At 36.8% G+C, this 24,410-nt stretch overlaps 3 protein-coding genes across 11 annotated transcripts in view; 2 read left to right on the forward strand and 1 right to left on the reverse strand.

Moving 5' to 3' along the window:
- The first annotated feature begins 26 nt into the window (after positions 1–26).
- LOC124450333 (Golgi-associated plant pathogenesis-related protein 1-like) lies at positions 27–3,642 on the forward strand. Its single transcript, XM_047000989.1, has 5 exons — positions 27–181; positions 310–410; positions 1,467–1,655; positions 2,202–2,323; positions 3,223–3,642. Exons 2-5 carry the CDS (start codon positions 332–334, stop codon positions 3,433–3,435), a joined length of 603 nt encoding a protein of 200 aa, XP_046856945.1. The 5' UTR covers positions 27–181; positions 310–331; the 3' UTR covers positions 3,436–3,642.
- On the reverse strand, positions 3,593–6,645 carry LOC124450332. Of its 4 annotated transcripts, none has more exons than XM_047000984.1 (7): positions 6,497–6,645; positions 6,274–6,396; positions 5,703–5,741; positions 5,532–5,597; positions 5,329–5,436; positions 3,995–4,675; positions 3,593–3,856 (listed from the first exon to the last, which is right to left on the reverse strand). In XM_047000984.1, the coding sequence occupies exons 2-6, from the start codon at positions 6,341–6,343 to the stop codon at positions 4,020–4,022; spliced, it is 939 nt and encodes a 312-aa protein (XP_046856940.1). In that variant the 5' UTR covers positions 6,344–6,396; positions 6,497–6,645; the 3' UTR covers positions 3,593–3,856; positions 3,995–4,019. The 4 variants fall into 4 exon arrangements, with proteins under 4 accessions (XP_046856940.1, XP_046856943.1, XP_046856939.1 ...); XM_047000987.1 differs by having other exon boundaries at positions 6,274–6,393; positions 6,475–6,645; XM_047000983.1 differs by having other exon boundaries at positions 6,475–6,645.
- Positions 6,629–24,410, forward strand: part of LOC124450329 (centrosome and spindle pole-associated protein 1-like) — a 32,468-nt gene continuing 14,686 nt past the window's right edge. For 4 of the 6 annotated variants that reach the window (XM_047000975.1, XM_047000974.1, XM_047000978.1 and 1 more), the window contains exons 1-25: positions 6,629–7,196; positions 7,484–7,539; positions 7,845–7,870; positions 8,506–8,618; positions 8,984–9,049; positions 9,757–9,864; positions 10,453–10,498; positions 10,857–10,956; positions 11,187–11,219; positions 11,602–11,646; positions 12,566–12,768; positions 14,359–14,455; positions 14,953–15,016; positions 15,086–15,386; positions 16,220–16,434; positions 17,105–17,154; positions 18,555–18,652; positions 19,058–19,186; positions 19,417–19,466; positions 19,594–19,647; positions 19,874–19,939; positions 20,996–21,079; positions 21,673–21,816; positions 22,440–22,625; positions 24,028–24,151. In XM_047000975.1, the coding sequence (XP_046856931.1) occupies positions 7,092–7,196; positions 7,484–7,539; positions 7,845–7,870; positions 8,506–8,618; positions 8,984–9,049; positions 9,757–9,864; positions 10,453–10,498; positions 10,857–10,956; positions 11,187–11,219; positions 11,602–11,646; positions 12,566–12,768; positions 14,359–14,455; positions 14,953–15,016; positions 15,086–15,386; positions 16,220–16,434; positions 17,105–17,154; positions 18,555–18,652; positions 19,058–19,186; positions 19,417–19,466; positions 19,594–19,647; positions 19,874–19,939; positions 20,996–21,079; positions 21,673–21,816; positions 22,440–22,625; positions 24,028–24,151 (2,563 nt within the window). In that variant the 5' untranslated portion in view covers positions 6,629–7,091. The remainder of the gene's footprint in view (positions 7,197–7,483; positions 7,540–7,844; positions 7,871–8,505; positions 8,619–8,983; positions 9,050–9,756; positions 9,865–10,452; positions 10,499–10,856; positions 10,957–11,186; positions 11,220–11,601; positions 11,647–12,565; positions 12,769–14,358; positions 14,456–14,952; positions 15,017–15,085; positions 15,387–16,219; positions 16,435–17,104; positions 17,155–18,554; positions 18,653–19,057; positions 19,187–19,416; positions 19,467–19,593; positions 19,648–19,873; positions 19,940–20,995; positions 21,080–21,672; positions 21,817–22,439; positions 22,626–24,027; positions 24,152–24,410) is intronic. The other 2 variants (XM_047000979.1, XM_047000977.1) reach the window with 2 other exon arrangements.

A 24,410-nucleotide genomic window follows, 5' to 3' on the forward strand; every position in this document is an offset into this window, starting at 1 on the left:
CATCTCACCTGTTATATTTTTTCAACGTCCATTCAAGCAGAAAGGCGCAGAAAGGCACAGATAACATTGTCGCTGTCATGGATACTGGCGGGATTTAGTGTGACTAATCATCCTGTTTGTTTTAGATATCGTCAGAGCAACTTAATATTACGACTTTTCAATTTGTTCGTATCATAGTCAGGTGAGATATTTTTTTCTTAGTGTTCGTTTCTTTCTTGCCATAAAATGGAAACAAATGTCTTTTGGACATCTCGTTCAAAGCCACTATAACAATTTCAATCCCTTTGTAATTAAAATTTTTTCTACAAGGTCTCACAGCTTTGATTTTACAATGACGAAGAAGCATTTGAGCTCATTGCTCGCGTTTGTCGCTGTTTTTGAACTTATTCTTTGTACTTTGGCTGACGATGGTAAGTCTTTTTATTGCAGCTTCGATTCGGACACAGTGGGCTGAAGTATATAAGGACTCAAGTTTTAATATCAGATCACTCCCGAAGAAGACACTAGACTGGAGTATATAAGGACTCAAGTTTTAACATCAGTTCACTCCTGATGAAGAAACTAGACTGGAGTATATAAGGACTCAAGTTTCAACATCAGATCACTCCTGATGAAGACACTAGACTGGAGTATATAAGGACTCAAGTTTTAAAATCAGATCACTCCTGATGAAGACACTAGACTGGAGTATATAAGGACTCAAGTTTTTACATCAGATCACTCCTGATGAAGACACTAGACTGGAGTATATAAGGACTCGAGTATCAACATCAGATTACTCCTGATGAAAGCACCTTAATCGGAGTATATAAGGATTTAAGTTTCAACATTAGATCACTCCCGATGAAGACACTAGACTGGAGTATATAAGGACTCAAGTTTTAACATCAGATTACTCCTAATGAAGATACTGCACTGGAGTATATAAGAATTCAAGTTTCAACATTGGGTCACTCTTGTTGAAAATACTAGACTGTTGTATATAAAGACTCAAGTTTCAACATAAGATCACTTCTCATAAAGGCACTATACTGGAGTATATAAGAACTAAAGTTTTAATATCAGAGACACCAGACTGGAATATGCGATACCTTTACTTTCAACATCAGGTTGCTCCTGTTTAAGACACCAGACCAGAGTATATGAAGATGTTATTTCGACATCAAGTTTACTCTTGATAGTAATAAATTATTGTCATAATGGCAAATCTTGCGGTTGGCAATCTTTAGTACAACATAAACGTATTCATGAATATATTCAGTAATTCTTCAAAAACATGTGCATAGGTGCAGACTTGTTTTATGGAAACACTTAACCAACAGCATTGTTATGATGGTATTTCGAAATTATACAGGGGCCAATTTACGGGGGCGAAGCGGCTGCCCTCTTTCGTAATCTTTCAATTTATCCAACGTTAGACCCTCTATGATCATCAAAATCCTTTACATACGTGTTTCCGGTCATAGGGGGCCAAAAAGGATTGCTTCTTCACAACGTGTATCGCAAAAAGCATAACGTTTCGCCCTTGGTATGGAACGAGGAAATTGCTGCAAAAGCCGTAAAGATGGCGACTGAAATGGCTACTAAAGGAACTCTTGACGTTGCTCTCGTTAAATCTGTCACTCAATATGGAGAGAACGTTGCCCGCATTTCAGGTATTTTTTTTTATTTTAGCTTAGCCTGCGGGAAAATTGTGTGCTCACGGCTGTAAAGTTTGATGCCATTGCGTCTGCTGTCAGCGGTAATCATAATGACATTAATCATACTAAGTTATACGAGCACTCTTCCGTATGTGAACTCTGAAAAGGGGATTGTGTTTTGAAGTCAGAGCAAATGTACAATTGCCCTCTTAGACTGGAGCTCATACAGGTAATGATTCGATTTTTCAATCATTGATCTTTCCTGATGAAGAGTATCCAAAGACTCTTCAAAGTTCAACGAAAGGAGCAGGTCAAAATATACAATGTTCTACCTAGCAATACTCTGAACAACTTTGGTATCTTTACGGAAAAGGAAAATTGAAACATTGAACTTTAAATATGAAAAACATAGCGTTCTTTCCAAATTCAATTGCATAAATATCACTAAAGTACACGAGGTGTCGTTTCTTTAAACGGTTGTCTGCTAAAGTGATGAAAGCCATTAGTTCTCGCAATTTGATTTGAGCAAAATAAACAACTGTAACAATATTTTTTATGAAGATCCTAATTCTGCAAGCTGCGACAATGCATTTGAAGAAGCGGTGAAACTTTGGTATAATCAAGGCAAGACTTACAGCTTCTCTGCTCCCAGCCTCAATTCTGATACAGACACCTTTACGCAGGTATTTATATCAATGTTATTTTAAAAACATTTACAAGGATAAGGTAATTTTTTTGCGAAGCACATGCTATTATGAAGAGCTGAATAAAAAACGTTGAACGATGCTAGGGAACCACTAGTTTTTTCCGTTTACGTTTTGTAAAAACACTCTGTCCTCGATCGGTTGATGTTTGATATCAATTGAGATCGTACTCTTTCTTCCGACTAGTTTGTTTAGATCAGAAAAAGAAATCTTTCTATTTATGTAGAAAAAACACCGAACTATATCAGACATATTCTTTAAAAGAATACAAGCCTTTGTTTTTTCTTACACTCTTTTACTTTTTGTCATATTTTATGATTCACAATTTCAATAAGCAAAGTCCTGTGACACATTCTTTGCATCAGTACTTATAACTCAAATTCTCTAACTACCAAATTGCTCAGCTACCCCTCTTACACATAGTATCCAATATTTTGTTCCGCAGCCACTCTTGTAGCTAGGTTGGTGATTCTTTCTCAACGCAGGGCGGCTTTTGCTTGCCCAAATGTTAGTCACTTCAGAGATCCACTCGTCTTGGTTATATATACTTCATTTTAGCTTAACTTTAGTATAACTATAACTGGGTTAACGTTTACCTAAAATTGTATAACACCATCAGTTTTGCCTTTCGCTATTATAGCTACAAAAGAGATTCACTTGGTGATTGAGTCCAAGTTACTTACCACCCATATACATGTAAACCTTGTGCTATGGGCTTGCATATGACTGATTTATTATTTATACACCCAGAGACACAACCTACAGTACACGGTAGCCATAATTCTGCGTAAAACAATGTTGCTAGGTAGCAACTTGAGAAAAGTTATATCGACTGTCGTTGCTCTCCAAGCAATCCGACTTCTTTTATATGTCATCAGGTTGTTTGGAAAGACGTCTTGGAACTTGGCATGGGATGTTTTAAGAACCCGAACAAGAACGAGTTCTACGTTGTGGCGTTGTACAACCCGCCCGGAAACATTCCCAGTAGGCTTCGCGCAAACGTGTTGGATCCATCAGGCAAACATGCGAATGACGTATACGCTAGCATCGCCAAGCGATTCCAAACCTTACATCAGAAAAAAAGAAATTGAAGTCTTTGTTCGCGGAGGCATTGTTGTGATGAGTATTTTCATTTCACTCTTTGCTTGAAAAAGCTAAGGCAAAAAGTTCAGCTGTCATTGAGTATTTAATATTAATACTACAGTCTAAAGTTTTCATTTCGCTATTGCAAGATAACAAAAACAATGCTTTTATTCTTTACATTTATTTTCTTTCATCATTAAATCGTTTACCATGCAGTGACCGTTTACAAAATGTGAAATAAAGTAAACCCTTTTTCCAAGACAACGAACAGCAAACTGCTCTACGGTGATGGGGAATACGTTCATGTCAATTGGCTCATGTTAATCTACAATAAATAGGACTCCTGCAACGTCGTTCACAGGAGCTTTGATCCCAGGAGCAATGGTATAAATAATGAAAAAGACCATTCTTTGTTTTGCGTCCACTTATCTGAAAAACAATTGAAACGATGTCGAAGGTTGTGAAATGCTCCAAAAACAAAGCTCCTTTGTATTCCCTTCATTTCAGAGAAATATAGTGTTGAGTGATTGATCCGAAAAATCATGTAACCGTCAGTTGTTAATATACCTTTTGCTTTTCTTCTTTGAGCTCTCTATTGTGTCTTTTTCCGTTGGATTTTGTTTTTTCTTGAGCTCATAAAATTCTTGATGAAGTTCGCCTCCTGCTGTTTATCTGGCAACGGCTTCTGATCTCCCTTGAAGCTAAACTCCCCTGGAATTCGAAATCCCGCACCTTTCGCCACGGGCTTTCCAAACGCAGGACTCAACAAATTTTTGTCCATCGATTTTCCGCTCGTCACATCTTCGACAAATCGTGACATTTGCGAAGCATCCTGGGGTTTGTCCATGCCGATGTTCATGCCGAGAGAAAGGTAATTTTTATGACCGGGAATTGGGTTCGAATAAAGCGCGGCCTGTGAGATTTCGGGCGATATTTCTCCGCCCGCGTTGTGGAAACGACCGGCATCATTGTTGCCTGGGAACGTGGAGTCAAGTCCCTCATGATGAATGCTCCTATAAGGGTAAGTGTCTTTTATTTGGTACTCAGGCCAATCGCTGCTCTTCATGTTTAAACTGCCATCAGGGTTGTATTCCTCGCCGTAGTCATTAAAAATGTCACCTTTTTGTTCTGCGTTCGTATTTTTTTGTGAGCTTGGGCGCTTAGGACCGAGAATATCGTTCAGGTTGTGGTCCATTTTTGAGATTTGCATTGCAATTCTTGGATCCAGACCCTGTCGTGCCAGGCTTTCTGTTTTGTAATAAGTACAACGCTTAGCTCATTTACACGTTACTTAAATATAAATTTTGTAAATATGAGTTAACATAAAACTTCCACTATATGCTTATGTTGTCTCTACATCAGGATTGATCTAAAAATGATACTTAGCTCCTTGTATACTCCAGTCAAGGGTCTTCATAAGGAGTGATATGATGTTGAAACTTGAGCCCTTATGTACTCCAGTCACGTGTCTTCATAAGGAGTGATGTGATGTTGAAACTTGGTTCCTTATATACTCTAGTCTAATGTCTTCATCAGGAGTAATCTGATGTTGAAACTTGTGTTCTTATATACTCCAGTCTAGTGTCTTCATCAGGAGTAATCTGATGTTGAAACTTGCGTCTTAATATACTCCAGTCTAATGTCTTCATCAGGAGTGATCTGTTGTTCAAACACTAGTTCTTGTATACTCCAGTCTAGTGTCTTAATCTGAAGTGATCTGATGTTGATACTCGAGTTCTTACATACTCCAGTATGGAGTGTTCAATGTTCATTAGGAGTGATCTGACGTTGAAACTTAGAATAAACAAGTCCTTGTATATTCCGATTAAAAAACATCATTTGTGATCGGAGGGCGAAACATTTTCTGCAGATATTTAAGTTGAAACTACTCTAAAACTTACGCGTCTCGTCATTAATTTGTGGATTCACAATTAGGTCATTCATACTGTCCAGTCGACTTATTTCATTTAACTCCTCACGATCTATTGCCGATGGATTCTGAATGAGATCTAAAAAGTGAACAGTCGCTTTTTCAGTTCCCCGTTAAAAATATTCTTTGTTGTTTGAACGGTCAAAGTGCATGTTTGAAAATTATCAGTGATACCTTGAATGTTGTTTGTCGTATGAAATATGTTCAATCCTTTTTTCACTGGGTTCGACGCCCTTTCCACTTAACATATTGTGAAAAATAAGACAAATTATTGTAATGACCATTTTTTCTATTTGATTGAATTTATTCGGTCTAGAAGTGCAAAGAAGTTAGTAATTACTGTACCTTCCACCTTCTTGTTGAGACCATGTTTTGAAACTCTTGCTAAAGAAGAATAAATACTTCATAACATAGGCTAGCGAAAAGTAAATAGCATATACATTTGTAAGTATTAATTCAATTTTTAATTCAATAGATGCGAGTATTGATGATTTGCCTTCGAGATAGACGAAAGTGTTTTTGAAACTCCATTATCTGAGACAAAATTTTCTCCGTGAGGATTGGAACTGCAGTGCAGATTTTTTATTTAAAGATATTAAATCGAATGATTCGAGTAATATTTGACCACGATACGACAATAATAATCTGAAATTAACTTGAATTGATGAAATTTTATTTTCTGGCAAAGTTGTCTTTTGTTGGCAAGTTGCTTTTGCTGTCAAAATCAGTCGTAAATGCCCTGTTTGAATCCAAAGATATGCGTAAATGTGCAATAAATTCGATTGATCAAGAAAAATTAAGGAATTCGCTTTTTTAGTTCGCCATTTGTCATAATAGAACAATGACAAATAGAAAATTAAGATACTTTGGAAAATAACGAGAATTTTTGAATTAAGCAGTATCACAGTTAACTCACCTCCTGTCGATGGAAAAAAACATTTTAATACCACAACTATTGACATAAGCAGCATCATATATCTTTTCATAATTACCAAGTAAATAGTGTTTGCTAAAGAATGGCACACATCAATGGCTTCTTCTAGAAAATCAAAAAACGACCTGCAACTAATGTTTTCACACCTTATGCTGTGAAGATGCTTTGAAAATTGAGAAATACCACTTGCATATTCGACAATCACCGTTTTCGCTGAGCTCCTAAAAGATTATACAGATGAATAAATATAAGTAAATAAATTTTTGCGTGTAGGAAAAAAGCCTTTGTCTGTTGAAAATCAGCTTTTGAACAACGATCTCTGTTTTCGTTTAGAATCATTCAAGCGTAGACGTATGTACTTCACGCAACATTTGCATATTTTGCGTATGCGTCATCCAGCTAGTGATGGACGGTGCATACAGTTCAGTGGGAAGCATGTCGAATTGTTACTACAACAACACAAGATGTCGGCCGTCTGAGTTGGATTTAATTATACTTCGAAAACAATATCTGGCGGTTTTGTGTTTCATTCAAATGAAAAGATATATTGGAATGCACCTCTTGTAATTCTTAAGAGTAGTTTTGTTCATTAAAAAGACATTGAAGTGTGCAGCAACCGCTGTTGTCAGTGTATTGGCCACAGTTGGCAGTACTTCGATTTAAACACATTAAAACAACTTGTTAACTTGTTCATGAATCGAATATTTGGTTAAAGGAGGGGATCAGACGAAAATTTATTTGAAAAAGCGTCGTCATATAAGGATTTTCAAAGCAGTGACCGCCTTAATTTTTACGTTAACATGACCGAAATTGATGATATTCAAAACTTTATCGCAGCTCAGAAGAGAAGGATTGAACAGGAAAGAGCTGGGCTAGCTGAAACGAGAATAACTTCTCGCCTTAATGTAAGTTGGACTCAGACGTTCTTTAAGAATACTCAAGATAAGTTGTTTTGGAATGAATTTCCAGGTGTTCAACAAAAAGTTGTGTGTTATAATGACGTGCTTTCTAGTGACAGTCAAGCCAGTTGTTAGTGCAGTGTCGGTTGAGATACTTGTCTTTCTTTTCTGGTGGCTTTTCTCTTTAATATTTAACTTGGTTTTGAAATTTCTAAGTATATAGGTGCTTTTAGTGTAGGAATTATTTTTCTGTACATAGAACGTTATTATAATTGTTTTATGTTGTTTTTTAGGACAATCTGACAAGTTATGAACAAGTTGATCAATCTCCCAGAAAGATCAGTAGCGTGTTAGTTTGAGTAAAATTAAATTTCAATATTTTTACTTTTTTTACGCATGTTGACTGCTGAGGTTAGTGCATTCCTGAGAACAACCGTAGGTGTTGGTGTTGACAGATGTCGTAAATGCCCTCACTTGACTTTAAAGATGACTTCTGCTAAGGTTGTCAAATTGTCAGCCAATGGCCTATATCAGGACTGCATTAACCTGGACAATCAACATCTGTTAACTTGTCACAAAACTATCAGGTAGAAACCATTCACTTTTTATTCATAGTCTGTGTTATTTTCTTATTCATTGCTCAAAACTTTTTAGCAGAAAGCAAGAGGAGCCTCAAAAAGGTTGGGAAATGATATGATGATGAGCTTGTTTTTATTAAATGTTGTGTGAATGTTAGAAGCCGTATGCAGCTTGCTGGAGCTTTCTGTTAATTGTTTAATGCATTGGCATAGAGAGATCAATAATTAGTGGTGAGGGGTCAAGACTTAGTCCCCGTTTGTACTATGCCGGATTGCTATCATAGCAGATTGAATATTCTTTGTATTAAAAGGCAGGGAAATTTTTCAACGTCAGAAACACAAATAAATAGACTAAATCTATCAGCTTAATAAGCTTTTGCTCCGAACAGTTAACCCTTGAAAGCAAATGAAGATGTCGTGTTGAGCGAATCCGGTATCATGTAAACATAGCCTTAATGAACATAACATGCATATATAAATATTACCCCCCCCCCCTCAATTATTGATCTTCCTACACCCATGGTTTTATGATTTGAGTTTTGTTGTTAGGCATGGGTTGAAATGAGATATCCCATGAAATAGATGGGTCCTTCATTCCTGGAATAGTTTATTTCATACTGTATATTTTTTTCTACAATTGGCTGTGGGGGAGTAAGGGGGGTAACTAAAGTCTTCAAAGTTTGAAAGCTCTTAGCAATCGTAAAGAATAGTATTTAATTATACAGTAAATTTTTCAGCCAAAGAAGGTTATTCATCATTGCAAGGAGGTCTCCAATTTGGTGCATATGAAAATGTTAAAGAGAAGCTTCAAAAGGAAAGAGCTGAGGAATACAGAAAGTTTTTGGCAGAGGTACTTTGTACATCTGAATAAAATATATTTGTGTACATACAACTGGAATGGATTTAATAAGGAAAATATCCACTATGACACAGTATAGGAAATATACAGTAGGTCCATGTCAAGCCATTTCATCATTCCTATTGGTCAGAAAAAAGCAATTGACTGGCTGTCACTATGGTAATCACATGCATAATAAGATATAATTGTCACGAAAAAATTCAATAGAGTGGCTCTACTGTATATTCACTCTATTGTGACCTTGACTTGCACCATACCATCCCCTACTTCTCCTTGCCCCATCCCTGTCTGTTGAGCCTGAATGTTTTTCATTGTGTCGACAAGCGACGTGTCAATGATTGATAATACGTGTGTAGAAAAAATACAGAACGACAGGTGAAAAAGCACCAAGAGGTAATGAGACCAGGAAGATAAAAGAAAAGGTGAGCTTCCACTTTTTGTAACTTCCTGTCTCCCCAGTCCACCATCTAATTAAATTCACAATCACGCAGGGCAATATAGGGGTATGAAGAGCAGTATTCAACCAGACCCAATTAAATATACGTGAGTTCACTGCGATTGCCACAACTTGAAACACAAATGAAACTCGTTCCCAAGATGTCTTATAGACGAATACGTATATTTTCGTGGTTATTGAAAGTACGCAGTAACTAAAATTCAAACTTATCAATGAGAAATGTAATATACCTATGGAATGGCCTTTAGCACATCAACGATATTACGAATATTGTAGTTTCTCCGTTCAATTTCAGAATATCAAAAAGATTTCAACTAAAATGATTAAACTATAACTTCATAAATGATTTAGTTTGCGCTGTAGTTTAATAGAAAATTGGATAGTTAAGATTTTTGTACACCTCTATAAATTTACGACCAGTAGCTCTTGTTTTCTTTATTATGCTGTGCTGCAACTTTATGCTCAAGGGGCTGTAGCTTTCGTCTTAGCAGCAATTATAAGCCTAGGAAGTAACTCGTCCCAGTCTTTTCACTCTCGACAAATACGAATTTATTTTTTTCAAATGCACACTGGCGCGTGATTTCCTCACCTCGAGCTAGTGATGAGCATGTGTGTATAAAGAGGGACTACTATGTACGTACACGTTTCAACTGTTGTGTTACTTTAATATAGCCACCTACCAAGAGCGCAATGAAACAAGATTTCGACTCGGCGTACGACGCTCAAACCAACGTCTACCCTCGTTATCTGTCCAATGGCGATGACCTCAGAGATACGCAAGTAGGTTTGGGGATATCAAAATCTGTTGCATAAAAGAATTGCGTTTTATTGACCGTTTTATGTCCATCTCTTTTATTGAGTTCAGTTGACGTTAAAAGAAACTGATTTTGTGAAATTTTTGGTCAGTGAAAGTTTTTCTTTGAGATTTTTCCTTTATAGCAACATGATCGTTTTTCTTTAGACGAGATTTGTGAACTTTCTCAATCATAATAATGCTTTTTTTTGATCGCCGTGTCTAACTTTAGCATTTTCTACTTGTTTTGTATATGATCATGTTTTTGAACCCAAACTCATTCTCACTTTTCCTCAGTTTTCGACATTTTGTTGAAGATTGACGTAAATGAAATGAAACTACTTAAATTGCCTGAATTAATTTTGCTGCAAGAGCTGCCATTATTACAAAAGAATCCAAATTAAATAGGTTTTGTCGAGCTTTTTTTGTGCCTTATCCGTGAATTTCACTTTTAATTCAGATTCAGTTGATCATTTGGATATTATGCAGTATTTTTTTGCTTTAGCTATTCCCATCAATTTATAATCAATTTCATTCGGCTACTCATTTTAATATTTTCAATTTCTTCATTTCAGCGAAGAACGTATAATGATTTAGCAGAGCAACATAATGCACGTCAAGGTAGTTTAGTGTGTTCTGTGTGGAACTGCTCTTCAAGCCTTGTTTGTGTTAATGGCTGCAGCATCTACTCCACTTCATACATGATCTGTTGCTTAAAGTCCGACTCTTGTCTTTTAAAGTCAGACGTATCTACATCAAGTTTGTCTCTTGTCTGATGCCTTAATCGGAAGTGATCTGATTTTTAGGCACGATTTCTTATATAGTCCAGTCTACGTAGTATCTTCAATCTTCATCAGGAGTGGCCAGAATTTTTAATTGAGTCTTTGTATAACCCTTTTCGGTTGTCATTTTTTCACCAGTGTTTATCTAATGTGGAAACCAGTCAATTTATATCGTATAAAGATTCTTTCGGTTTCAGCTTCAGTGCGAAATGACAGGCTTCCAAAGACTTTGGATGAATTGTACGACGCTTACGAGGAACTACTGGAAAGAAAACGACAAGATGAACGAAGATACAGGTTTTAAACTTTGAAATAACTATATGTAAATTGTATTCATTAGGCGACACAATCCATATCTAAAGATCCAATTTGTTTTTGAAAGGACAAATTTGCTAATCTACCTCGAATTCTAAATCCCAACCGCAACATATCATTTGAAATAATTCTGGTGTTGTTGGTTGGATTATCCTATCTCGAATACTTGAGCTAGAATAGATGAGAAGCTGATTACATGATTATCTTCATAGGAATGAAATTGATGATCCATACTCTGACCCGAGGTAAATGTTTCACATTCTTGGGCTAATTTTAAATTGTTTTAGCAGCGTTTGTCAATGATGGCGTCAGTTTGCGATATAAATGTGGTCTCTTGCCATTTTACAAAACTAACCTCTTGTCATTCTACACAAACCACACCTCTTGTCACACCTCATCTCGTTTTTTTTCATTCTACACAAAATGCATCGAAAAATCGGAATTTTTGTATTGTATGGTTTTAAAGAAACCCGTTTAGCTGGGTATAAGTTCAATTATTGACTTTACAATTGACGGCGTATGTTTTTTTGTTCTGCAGTTTCGCCATTATTTTTTGATAAAGATGTTTTGTTGTGTTTTTCAGTGTTCATGTATATTTATTGATCGTGAGCAATGCAATATTTTCAGACATGTGCGCTTTGAAGACGAATCGCGGCGTACGTCACAAAAACAGTAAGATAACATGCATACTGGGAGAATATTTATAGTGCCTATGAACAGAAAATATTGCTAGTTAAATTATGTGCATTGACCAGAACTTTTTAAATGACAGAGTACTTTCGAAAAAAAGGTTTATGCATGCCTCTTTTCCTTCTCGAGATTATGAATTTTTCTTATTTCAAACTTATCTAACCTGTGACGTAATATTGCATTATGAGTCGCAAAATTTCAAATACTCTTCAGATTCCTGACAACTTTATGTTAAGACCAGTAGCCAGTATCTTATTTGTATAATGTCGCAATGAAGGTAACTTTGCCCTGTTGAAGTAACATATCAATAAATATACCTAATAATTCTTGTTCTCAGTATGCAATGTGACGTCACAAGTTAGATAGATCGAACATAATATCCCGAGAATGAAAAGTGAGTATATGAGAACTTAAATTTCAACATCAGATCACTCCTGACGAAGACACTAGACTGGAGTATAAAAGAACTCAAGTTTGAACATCAGATTACTCCTGATGAAGACGCTAGACTGGAATATAAAAGAACTTAAGTTTGAACATCAGATTACTCCTGATGAAGACACTAGACTGGAATATAAAAGAACTCAAGTTTGAACATCAGATTACTCCTGATGAAGACACTAGACTGGAATATAAAAGAACTCAAGTTTGAACATCAGATTACTCCTGATGAAGACACTAGACTGGAATATAAAAGAACTCAAGTTTGAACATCAGATTACTCCAGATGAAGACACTACACAGGAGTAGAAAAGAACTCAAGTTTCAACGTTAGATAACTCCTGATGAAGTACTCGACAGGAGTATGTAAGAACTCGAGGTTTAACATAAAATCACTCCTAATAAAAAACCCCTAAAGGATTCTTTACTGTCCACATAAAATCATGTCAATATCCTGCAGAACGTGGTTGCAGAATGGTACGCGGCGACGATGGGATCTACCTGAAAAAGTTGATGGTCATGATTTGCGACTTAGGAATATGGATAACGATAAATTTCGATCGATGGACGATCAACGTGTGAAACGTCGTGAATCAAGAGAAGAGAATTCAGATAACCGTATATCTAGATCTGCCCCACCGTTTGCTATACCTCTCATTGGAGGTATGCAGCTTCGTCCAGTAAACAATATTTATGGTGTGGATGGGGTGAGATGATGAGGGAAAAGGTTTCTTGAAGTCAATAGTTGAAGTCATAACAGTTGAAGTCATAATAGTTGAAGTCATAACAGTTGAAGTCATAATAGTTGAAGTCATAACAGTTGAAGTCATAATAGTTGAAGTCATAATAGTTGAAGTCATAACAGTTGAAGTCATAATAGTTAAAGTCATAACAGTTGAAGTCATAATAGTTAAAGTCATAACAGTTGAAGTCATAATAGTTGAAGTCATAATAGTTGAAGTCATAATAGTTGAAGTCATAACAGTTGAAGTCATAATAGTTGAAGTCATAACAGTTGAAGTCATAATAGTTGAAGTCATAATAGTTGAAGTCATAACAGTTGAAGTCATAATAGTTGAAGTCATAACAGTTGAAGTCATAATAGTTGAAGTCATAATAGTTGAAGTCATAATAGTTGAAGTCATAATAGTTGAAGTCATAACAGTTGAAGTCATAATAGTTGAAGTCATAACAGTTAAAGTCATAATAGTTGAAGTCATTATAGTTGAAGTCATAATAGTTGAAGTCATAACAGTTGAAGTCATAATAGTTAAAGTCATAACAGTTGAAGTCATAATAGTTGAAGTCATAACAGTTGAAGTCATAATAGTTGAAGTCATAATAGTTGAAGTCATAATAGTTGAAGTCATAATTGTTGAAGTCATAACAGTTGAAGTCATAATAGTTGAAGTCTTAATAGTTGAAGTCATAATAGTTGAAGTCATAATTGTTTAAGTCATAATTGTTGTAGTCATAACAGTTGAAATCATGCGTTTTTTTAAATTCATGGTGACTCAGAAGTGAGACGTGCAATTTAACCATGATTTAAATCCCATTTACGTACTGCTCCAAGCAATAGCTTGAACGCTATTTTTTCATCGTCGAACAAAAGACATTCTCTACTTGGTAATAATCAACATCTTCTGTAGAAGTAGTAGCATTGAGTGGTGAAAATATACATGTTATTTACCGGCTGGAGGTTCAAACAGAAAAATATTTTCCCAAGGTCTCAAAAAGAGTCATAAGCCGCAGGCGAGCGACGTTTTTTAGACCGAGGGGAAATATTTTTCGATCCAGATCGACTTAAACAGTAAATAACGTATTTAATTTTTTGCTATTAGTCACATTCTTATTATGTACATTGTGCAGTCAGATTTAACAATGGCGGCAAAGTAAACAATCAAACTTTCATATTAATTTTACCTTGGAAAGCTCAAAATTCACTTAAAATAGATTATTGCAATCAAAAGTTGGCTGATGATTTCCTTTTTAAAACAGACACAAAACAAAAAACAACTCTCCCCTCAAGTATTTAGCTATAGGATTCCGGACCGCGGTCAAATATTGTAGAATTTCGCTCGCTGCTGCAGCCAATTAGATTACAGGGAAGGCTGGGATTCCGCCCGTTGCTTGATTTTTAAGAAATAAATATCACTGCTTTAGGTTTTTACGTGCTGTCTTTTGATAACTTTCCCTTCTCAGGGCTTTCTAAAAGCTTAAGGAGGCCAAACGAATCATTTCATACATTTGTAGAAAAAGACATTACTCCAGAAGTGAAGCAGAAACGCCAATCCAAGTATCGTGAAGAGCTCCAGGCTCAAATGAAAGAAAGGGAGATACAGAAAAAACGGTGCGTATTTTGAAAATCTGCTACGTCAAATATTTTCCCTCACAGTATTGTTTGATACACGTTTTTATCAAGCCAACCAACAGAGTGTGAGAATGGAACGATATCTTTCTGCATGATAGTGTTTTTTTAACGGATGTCCGGTTTGTGTCTCAGAATTTTTGACTGTAGTGAGTAAGTCCCAACACCTTTCTGGGATTTAGCATCAGGATTTAGCAAAAGGATTTCTCTTTGCTTTACTGAATTTTTTTGTCATTTAACAAATAAATTCAAATACATTCAGATAAATTCAAAGAAAATTTGTTTGTGTTTCAAACAATGCTGCCCAAACTTTGCTTGTTGCGTGAACATTCGAAAGATCTGAGTTGAAAAACTTGATTCGCAGTCATTACACAAAAAAATCATGAGCGGAGAAAATTTCCCAGTCCAAAAATGTGCCAGGTCCTTTTTTATAGTCTTAGCAACATGTCACTGTCAATTTTGACTGATATCTTTTTTAGAGAGAAAGGTCTGTTGCCACACGAAAATGCGAGTGTTAAGCGAGAGGCAGGTCCAAATTCTACGGTATGACGTATTACTTCATGTAGTTTTTCATGTTTTGCTCGTATCTTCTGAAAATCTGTTTTTAACCAGGTAAACGTTGGTCAAGAGTTTCGTCGTTACGACCCTTCCTTTCCAGTCCATGAACATGTCCAGCGTGAACAGATGTATAAAGACTATCCTCGAATTCCCAGTCCAAGATACCAATCACATTATCCGGCACCAGAGATTCGCGCCATTGGGCCGAATCAATTTGCATACGATCAACGTTATCATGCAGGGTATATGAATCCGACTCAGCATAACGGCCTTTCGAATCCCCATCCTATCGACCATGCATTTTCTTCTCTGAAGTCTAATTCTACGTCCTTTATCGAGCCTTCGACTAACGCCGGTAAATACCTACGTGTTTTCATATTGATGTGATTTTTACCGGACGCCTCCGATCTGAACACGAGTGTAAAGGCTGAAACACACTAGGCAGTCGCTTTAGTCGCGCGTCTAAAACTACCGCTTTGCGTGGTTACTAAGCTAGTAGCGTAGTCGCGTCAGCTAGTCGCTTTGAAAGTTCAACATGTTGAACTTTTGACTTTGGTCGCTTCAGTCGCTTTACACTGATTGGTCAATAGATACATTTTAACTTCCTAAATGCATATCATATTTCCTGTCATAAGCATCATACGAAATTTATAGATTATACCTTGGAAAACGAAGGCAATATACAGTGAATTCACACTGGAATCTTTCAGTTTTTATATGACTTATCAAATAGGGACAATAGGAGCTACAAACTGGAACCCTAATGCACAACCTAAATGCACAGAATAGGATTATCCACGATATACGCGTAATGTGCTATGATCATATTGGCGTATTTTAACTGGCTTGTTCTCTTTTCTCCACATAGTAGTTTGTACTGAGTAAATATTCATATATTAGTAGCTATAATAAAGGCCAAAATAAAAAGTTTAAATGATATCTGTGTCTGTAACAAACTAAAATCACCGCCATGTTCAATAGACGCCACGGTAAATGTCGCGATGGTCGCTGCATGTGTGTTTCTAGCGTTCAAGCGATTGACGCGTGCGCATCAATTCGCTTTGGACGCGCGATGCCCAGTGTGTTTCAGCCTTAATGCGAAAGAAGCAATTTACGTTATCAGTTGCATGTGACATTAACTGATTCGCGGTGTTTTCAACCTTACTTTTCCATTGCATTTTTACGTAGAACCGTTAGTCCGTGCATATCAACCGAGTTGGGTCCCCGATAGCTTCTCTCAAGGTGCCATGGGAAATAGAAATCCCCCGATTTTGAATCGGCCTAATCCACTGAGCAACGGGTTATCTGATCAAGGGTTCGGGTTCGGTTCAGGTTTTGATACATCTCCGATTGTGGACAGTAGGAATCGACAACAGTTATATCGCGAAGAATTGTCGAAACAAGTAAGTTCAACAACAGTTATGAAAAATTTCGCTTTTGATTGGTCCACCACCTGCAAATGATCCTCGATATCTGTAATTATGACGTCATATCTACAAAGAACAGTTTCTACAATTATTGACAGAGGCGTAACTAGAACGTTAATTGAATTTCAAAAGAAATCAGTAGGGCACAACGAAATATATGAATATGCAACCCACCCCCAATTAAAGTTCTAGTTACGCCTCTGATTATTGACGCCATTAAAAGCCGGTTTTGAAAAAATTATTTAATAAAGCGAGGTTTGCCACAGTTTTTAAAAACGATATGCAAAAGCTTTTAAGCAAAAAGGAAGCGGCTTTGAACATTAAAACACATTTAAAGAGAAGACCTTGAATAAATCGTCTGATAAGGACAAATTAGTGAAGTCTTGAAAATGTTTTACATTGATCAGTTTTAATAATATTTCAGAAAGTTGAAGTGAATAATAAAACAGTTATTGAATTCGGTTTTGCATGATAGCAAGAACTATGCAGACTTCGGTCAACGTTATTCGCCTCATTCAACAATTGTTTAATATTTTACAATGCTAATGCAATCTCGATCATGATTGGCTAAAAGCCGCAGATAATTCTTGAGGTTACTTATAACGTTATTGAAAATTCAACAATAATTTGTTTTGATTTTTGCCAGTTGAAAGAAAAGGAGGAAAGAAAGAAGAAGAACAAAGAAGAATTGGAAAGGTACCCACAGTAATAGGGAAGGTGTAGTACAAAGTCTGCGAATTTTCTATTAGTACCCTAAAATTTACATTGCATTACCAAAACTTGCCGGCTGGCTACGCTCCTTTCGTAGTGCAATGAGTTTGTGCTGCCGGCTTGCTACGCTCCTTGCGTAGTGCAATGACTTTGTGCTGCCGGCTGGCTACGCTCCTTGCGTAGTGTAATGACTTTGTGCTGCCGGCTGGCTACGCTCCTTGCGTAGTGCAATGACTTTGTGCTGCTGGCTTGCTACGCTTTGTGCTGCCGGCTGGCTACGCTCCTTGCGTAGTGCAATGACTTTGTGCTGCCGGCTGGCTAGTGCAATGACTTTGTGCTGCCGGCTGTAGTGCAATGACTTTGTGCTGCCGGCTACGGCGTAGTGCAATGACTTTGTGCTGCCGGCTGGCTGCGTAGTGCAATGACTTTGTGCTGCCGGCTGGCTACGCTGCGTAGTGCAATGACTTTGTGCTGCCGGCTGGCGTAGTGCAATGATTTAGTGCAATGACTTTGTGCTGCCGGCTGGCTACGCTCCTTGCGTAGTGCAATGATTTTGTGCTGCCGGCTGGCTACGCTCCTTGCGTAGTGCAATGATTTTTTGCTGCCGGCGGGCTACGCTCCTTGCGTAGTGCAATGACTTTGTGCTGCCGGCTGGCTACGCTCCTTGCGTAGTGCAATGACTTTGTGCTGTATAGAATAATATAAACAAGTTTCGCTCTCCTAGATTGCGCTGTTTCAAAAACTGTTGTTGTGCGAAAAAGTAAATTAAGCCGAAATATTGAATATGTAATTTTTTTTCCTACCATTTTTATATATATATAGGTTTTACTTAATGAATGGTATTTTGTCTTTGAATGAAGACATCTTAATTCTTATCAAATAAGATATAGTTGACATTGGTTGTCCTCGTCGACAAACCGGCCAGATCTTTGTAGTGTTGTAGACACGCCCCCAAAGTGACGTATTAGTTACTTAATGAATAACTGAGAGATGGTTGTTATTACTAGTTTTTTGCAATGACTCACAGAGAGAGGGGGGCGGGGGGTTCAAAGTGCATGTGCTGCTATATCAAATTATCGGCTGCTTTTAGGCTACCATGTTACAGCAAAAAGTCAAATAAACTGGATAACTAATAAAACGGCAAATAAGAATTTGCGCATTCCGTTTTTTGAGAACTGGATCATGTTCCATTGAGCGTAATGTATTGGCGCAAAATACTGTGCTAGAAGTAGCTTTTGGCAATCCTGCTGCAAAATGCTTTGATTGCAAAATGCTTTGATTGCCTCTTTATGGTGATATTTAAGATCGTGATGACACCATAAAGTATTGTAAGTGAAAAACGACTACGTTATACTGCTACTTCTATAGTGTTTTTTTTTGTCTAGATATAACTTGAAACTGGAGCGCGAAGTTGAAGTGTACAATCCATGGGGCAAATCTGGTGGCGGTGCACCGATACGGGATCCGTCTGGCAACTTAGTGTGTACGTGTGTACTCGAAACTTTGTTTGCTTGCAAAGACTTTCTAATGCAAGAGTTGAAGTACTCTACTGCAAATGGTGCACTGCCATTGCGAATCACTGTTAGATTGCTCTACACACATTAGTTTATGGAAAATGGTGAATTGTCATTGTTAATGACTGTTAGATTTTTGTACACACTATAGTTTATGGAAAATGGTGCATTGTCATTTTTAATTACTGTTATATTACTGTACACTATAGTTTATAGCAAGTGGTGCATTGCCATAGTGAATGACTGTTATATTACTGTACACACTATAGTTTAAGGCAAATGGTGCATTGTCATTGTTAATGACTGTTAGACACTATATTTAAAAATATTAGATATTTCCGTGCTCTATTGAAGAGATTATATTGTCTTCTCAGCTGATCTACGTCAAATGCATCAATACAACAAAGAGGGCACTATCATCAGTCCTCGAGACTATGGAAAAACTGAAGATTCTTCCCTATTAAAAAACATTCCCAATCGTGACGGCGAATCTAAATCAGCAGGTAATTTACTATCTATTTATTTACATAGACTTCATGTATAGCGTATTTAAATGTCTTTTTCAGGAGTAGAAAGATGATATAACTTCATATTTATGCAAATGGCTTGTTCTTAATCAAAAAACAGTCTGACGTTGAGGATTTAGCATTCTCTAGTGTCATCAGGAGTGATGTTATGTTGAAACCTAAGACCTTTTATCGTTTAATTGTTCATAAATTTTTTTGTTCTTTAGAAGGTGATGCAACAGCAACAGTGGATCGTGTGATGGCCTCTCAAGGAAATGTTAGTAGTCGGTTTCCTATTAGAAAAGGCAACTGATTTATCGTAGACGTCATATGTACTGTTATATTTTTGTCTTTGCAACAGGTCAATTTTAACGTTCATTGCTTTTATATGTTATGAAATATAGGATACAGTGCGAAAGAATCCTCAAATTGAATACAAAGAGTTTTTAAAACAACAGGTCAGTTTTTCTGAAACACAAGGCAGCTAGATTTAATGCACTTGATGTAAACTAAATCTATGTTTGTTTCATTCGAGTCGACTTATGTCCATGGTAAAACCAAACAAAGGAATTGTATTTTACCTTCTTTGCGTTGTGCTCGTTCAATTTTTGGCCTGACATCAATGCGTCTTTCCACATCGCTGTTGAAAATCGTAGTTAATGCTTGAAAATTTCGATGCTCCAGGTCGAGGAGAAGCAAAGAAAGAAGAAAGAAGAACAAGACAGAATCCGTGAAATCGAGGAAAAGCAGGTGAGAGTCGTGTGTACGTGTATAAAATTTGGTCTTTTGTATCCTGAACCACATGGCATCTGTATAAGGTAAATGATTGTAATACTGCAAAATTTGTAGTTGGACCATCTTTCTTTTTAAAAAACTTACCTCATCTTGGATTATGAATGTCGTTTTACAATACTTCAAACTTTTTTGTTTTGTTTCGCTTTGCGGACTGCTTTTATCGGTTGTTTTGAGTCATTCAACGTCCAAGGACAGTGACCGAGTGGCGGGAAAATTCCAACTGACCATAAGGTCCGCATTGCCAAATATATGGTTACACAGTCGATTCTTTATTTAAGGAAACTTCTCTTAAGCGGACATAGCTTTCAGATCCTTGTCAATAAAATATCACCTCACATATCCTCTCAAAAGTGGGGACCTTGTGAGAGGTTATGAGAGGACACGTGGTGCCGAGGGAGTCACTGACCGCTTATGTGAGGTTTGACTGAATTTACGATTTACTACTTCTTTTCTGAACTGCCCCATGTTACCCGTGTTTATTATTATTGGCACGCGTTACTTCCGGTGAAATGGCATGTTTTGATTGGTTTAGGAACAATTTTGCAGGTCCATTCCTTTCTCATAATGGACCGACGGTTCGATAAGCGTAATTTTATAGTTAAATGTAAACAAAGTTCTTAAAGCCAACGTCAACCGTTTTTAAAAACGAAAATAAAAGCGAAGTAAAAAACATGTACGAACGTAAGTCAGACAGTGAGTTTTAATATCCATACGACACAATTTCAAACGGTTTACTTTTCACTGACGAAAAACTAGAGGAATGAAAGCCAATACTTGAAAAACATTGACGACGAGAATGAAACAACGCTTCATTACAGGTTAGGTAATGCTACATGATAAGCCTTTTATTGACTTTGCTTGGTCGGTCTTTACAGAGAAATATCATACCTCTGTCTTTTTGTCCAACTTTCGCCCTTCGGGTTCGGTTTGCGCAAAAAAACCTCGGTCCTATGTTTCTGCGTAAAGACCTTGTGCTCGGTTGATAAGGGTTTGTTGTTGTACGTTGTATAGGAAAAGTTAATCGAAGAGCAACAAAAGAAACTACGCGAAGAATACGAGAAAGAATTACAGGCTGCCAAAGATAAGGAGGAAGCTGTATGTTTCCATTTTGTTCATTTGAAACAAAGGAAATTTTTTGAATGATAGCTACGTATATAGCTTATAAATTAGCGGTCGTTTCTGTCTTGATAATGTAATGATTACGAAATAAAAGATGTTTACTGTGTTGGCAAAGGCTTATGTAAACCGAGGAGACCTTTGGGAGAACTTGAGAGCTGATCAGTGGTTGCACATGCTCGACAATTCTCACAAACGTCTCCGAAGCTGGCATAAGCCTTTGCAAACACGAAAAACATCTTTTAGTTCTTTTTTAAAGTTACAATGATGCGAAATAGATAACTTTAAAACATAAGTTTTAATTTTTCCTTCAACATGTATTCATGACTAAGTTTCAAATTTATATTGATTGATTATTGAGCGAGGGAAAGACTCGGGAGGGAGGGTGGGGTATATGCACTTTATATCACTGGAGCTTTTATGAATTAAAAACAATGATAAATGGCAAACGTTAACTTTTGTCCGAGTGAATAACATCCATCAAACTTTTGTCAGAATGCGAGACTCATCTGACGTAACATTTGAAGGATGTTGACGTTACTGGTGACGATGGCTGTTGGATTGTTTGTTAGGCACGCAAGAAGAACGAAGAACTAAGAAAGGCAGCTGAAGAGAAGAAGAAGGAAATTGAAAGAAAACGATTGGAAGAAGACAGAAAACAGGAGGAGAAGTTGCGAAAACAGCTGGACGAAAGATTGAAAGCCGCCAAAGCAAATGTATGTGTTTCATAAGGCTCGATAACACGTGTTTTGAGCGTGCAGTGAATGCACGTGGTCGGTCATTACCAGTGGTGAATCTAGGGTACATCAATTTGAGTGATTACACCTCATTTTTGGATATAATTACATTTCCAAATACTTTAGATTTAATTTGACTGGTGAAATTTTAATTCTTTAGAAATTCATAACCAATAGTTTTGTTGTGAAGGTATTTTGAATTTAAAATTAAGCATCTTTAATTTATTTCGACTAACAATGGTCCGCTACTGATTACCTCAATATAGTGAATATACAGTAGAGTCACTCCATTGAATTTTTTCGTGCCAAGTATATCTTATTACGCATGTGATTACCATAGTGACAACCAATCAGTTGCTTTTTTTACCAACAGTAATGACGCAATGGTTAACGGCAAGCAGTAATGTAATTAAATATACAGCAGTCAGCAGCCAGTTGTACACGAAATGGACCTACTGTATATTCTCTATACTGTGATGATTACGACATGCTATCTTCAGTATCGATATCACGTGTTGTGAGCGTGTTGTGAATGTTATGATCGATGTTGATGAATGTTATGTTATGACTGAGCTTTAGTATCTCGCCGTGTCTCTTTTCAGTACGACAGTCAGTCCATTAAGTCTCAGCCTCCAGCCGAGAAGAATTCTGTCAGGGCCAATTCTCCTCCAATACCTACTTTACGTAATAAAGTTGATCAGACACAGAAACCATCTTCGCCTCCAATACAGACTTTACAGACGAAAACTAAAGCTGCACCATCTCCTGTACCAGCTGTCCAAAATAAGGTGAGTTTATTGAGGCATGTTTTACACAGTGGCAAATACAGCCTGGTTTTTTTCTCCTGCTATATTTACACAGGGGCAACTACAGCCTTGGTTTTTTTCTCCTGCTATATGTAAACATTTTGTAATAATTTTCTACAGACTTGAACTTTAGTTCTACTGAAAAATATCAGTATTGCAGGAGTGACAATTCGGATTGACTTCCTCTCTGATTTCATGTTTAACAAGTCTGCGACTCTCGTTTTGTTTAAAGCTCCATTAAGCTAATCCATGGTCGATTACAGACTAGAATCGATTTCCAATAACGTATGAATGAATGAATGAATGAATGAATGGAAATTTTTGTTTTGACACTCTGTCCTCGTTAACCGAAGTTTATTTCTACGTAGGGCGTGTTTTTGTAGAAATACAATTCTATGCAACGAGAAATAACAGAAATAAGATAACAGTAGTTATATACAGAGCTAAAAGATAGGTTTAGGTATTTATGAAGTTTATTCTATTATTAAATATGACGACAAACTAAACTAAATAATAAAATACAGGTGGCAACTTTATTTTGAAAAAGCGACGCGCTTTCGCCATCTCTAGTATCTGATGGACTCGAATTCCAAAAAGAAGCCCAATTGTACACAAAGCTTTTCTTCAAGGAGTTATGATTTTGCTCATGCGTAGGAAGGAAATTTAAACTTGGGAGAGTGGAGGGCTGAAGTCGACGAGTAGTTGATAGCTGACCTTTATTCTCTTAAGCTTTTTTTTGGGGGGGGGGGTCTAAAACTTTCAAATATTTTAGTGTCATTAGTGTCCTGTACCAACAAGGTACTTGGAGAAAGTAATAGAATCTTTATTATTTAGTCTTCCTTTAAGTACACTTAGTAAAATTGATGCAAGAACGATTGGTGGCTACGTATTGCAAGCTACGTATTCTACTACAATATCAGTTAGACTAAGACGATTTTTCTTAATTTTTTGCGTGTGCATTATGTACGTTTTTACTCTCTGAAGAGTTAAGAATGGGGACTATCTCAGTGGCACTTTTAAATGGGTATAAAGAATTTTATAGCTTTACTAAACATTGACAAAGACGGACGTGTTCATGATGTCGCAAATCGTGTTAATTTCAGTCATCTCCATTATTACGATATGATCTTAGCATAACTTCTGATTAAAGTAAATGGTTTGAACCCGGTAGCGGTAGTCATTTTTGACTCTAAGGAGGGGTAAGACATCCCATTGCAAAATTTAGTGAAGTTAAAGTGTCCCCACTAGCGCCCCGCTTCCCTACGGCTATGGTATTTGACATAGAGTACATTCAGCTGCTTTGTGTAATATCGTGCCTATTGTAATTTATGTCGTCTCGTCCATAAATAGACAATTTAGTAAGTGATATTGTTCCTGTTTTAAGGCATCGAAACAGCAATCGTCTATTGATGATCAACTTCCGCCATCAACGAGTACGAAACGGCGACGGCAAAAAGGAAACTCTCATTCAAATCTGTTCGAACACTTTGAACTTGACGATGGTCAAGGTAATGTTGAATTAAGATCTTAGAGAATGATTTCTACGAAAAGCACGATGGTAAATGCCAGGTCGGGTCAGTTCTCTTCTGTGATCAGGATTGGTGATTGGCTGAATTTAGGACCAGTTAGTTAGTCTCACGAACCTGTTGTCAGTTTTTATTAAATCTGTTTGTTATTCAATGAATGTTTTTATGAGATATTAGAACAAAACATGATGTTTTTATTGTTGATAGAACACCGAGCAAAACATTCAATTTAACGAATTCA

This window comes from Xenia sp. Carnegie-2017, unplaced genomic scaffold (assembly GCF_021976095.1).
Source record: "Xenia sp. Carnegie-2017 unplaced genomic scaffold, XeniaSp_v1 HiC_scaffold_24, whole genome shotgun sequence".
Classification (NCBI taxonomy): Eukaryota; Metazoa; Cnidaria; class Anthozoa; order Malacalcyonacea; family Xeniidae; genus Xenia; species Xenia sp. Carnegie-2017.

Coding starts and splice junctions, on each gene's coding strand:
- LOC124450333 (XM_047000989.1), top strand. CDS start 332: ATGACGAAGAAGCATTTGAGCTCATTGCTCGCGTTTGTCGCTGTTTTT. Junction 411..1,466: donor TTGTACTTTGGCTGACGATG/GTAAGTCTTTTT, acceptor TTCCGGTCATAG/GGGGCCAAAAAGGATTGCTT. Junction 1,656..2,201: donor GAACGTTGCCCGCATTTCAG/GTATTTTTTTTT, acceptor TTTTTTATGAAG/ATCCTAATTCTGCAAGCTGC.
- LOC124450332 (XM_047000984.1), bottom strand. CDS start 6,343: ATGAAAAGATATATGATGCTGCTTATGTCAATAGTTGTGGTATTAAAA. Junction 5,598..5,702: donor TCTCAACAAGAAGGTGGAAG/GTACAGTAATTA, acceptor CAATATGTTAAG/TGGAAAGGGCGTCGAACCCA. Junction 4,676..5,328: donor ACAAATTAATGACGAGACGC/GTAAGTTTTAGA, acceptor ATTACAAAACAG/AAAGCCTGGCACGACAGGGT.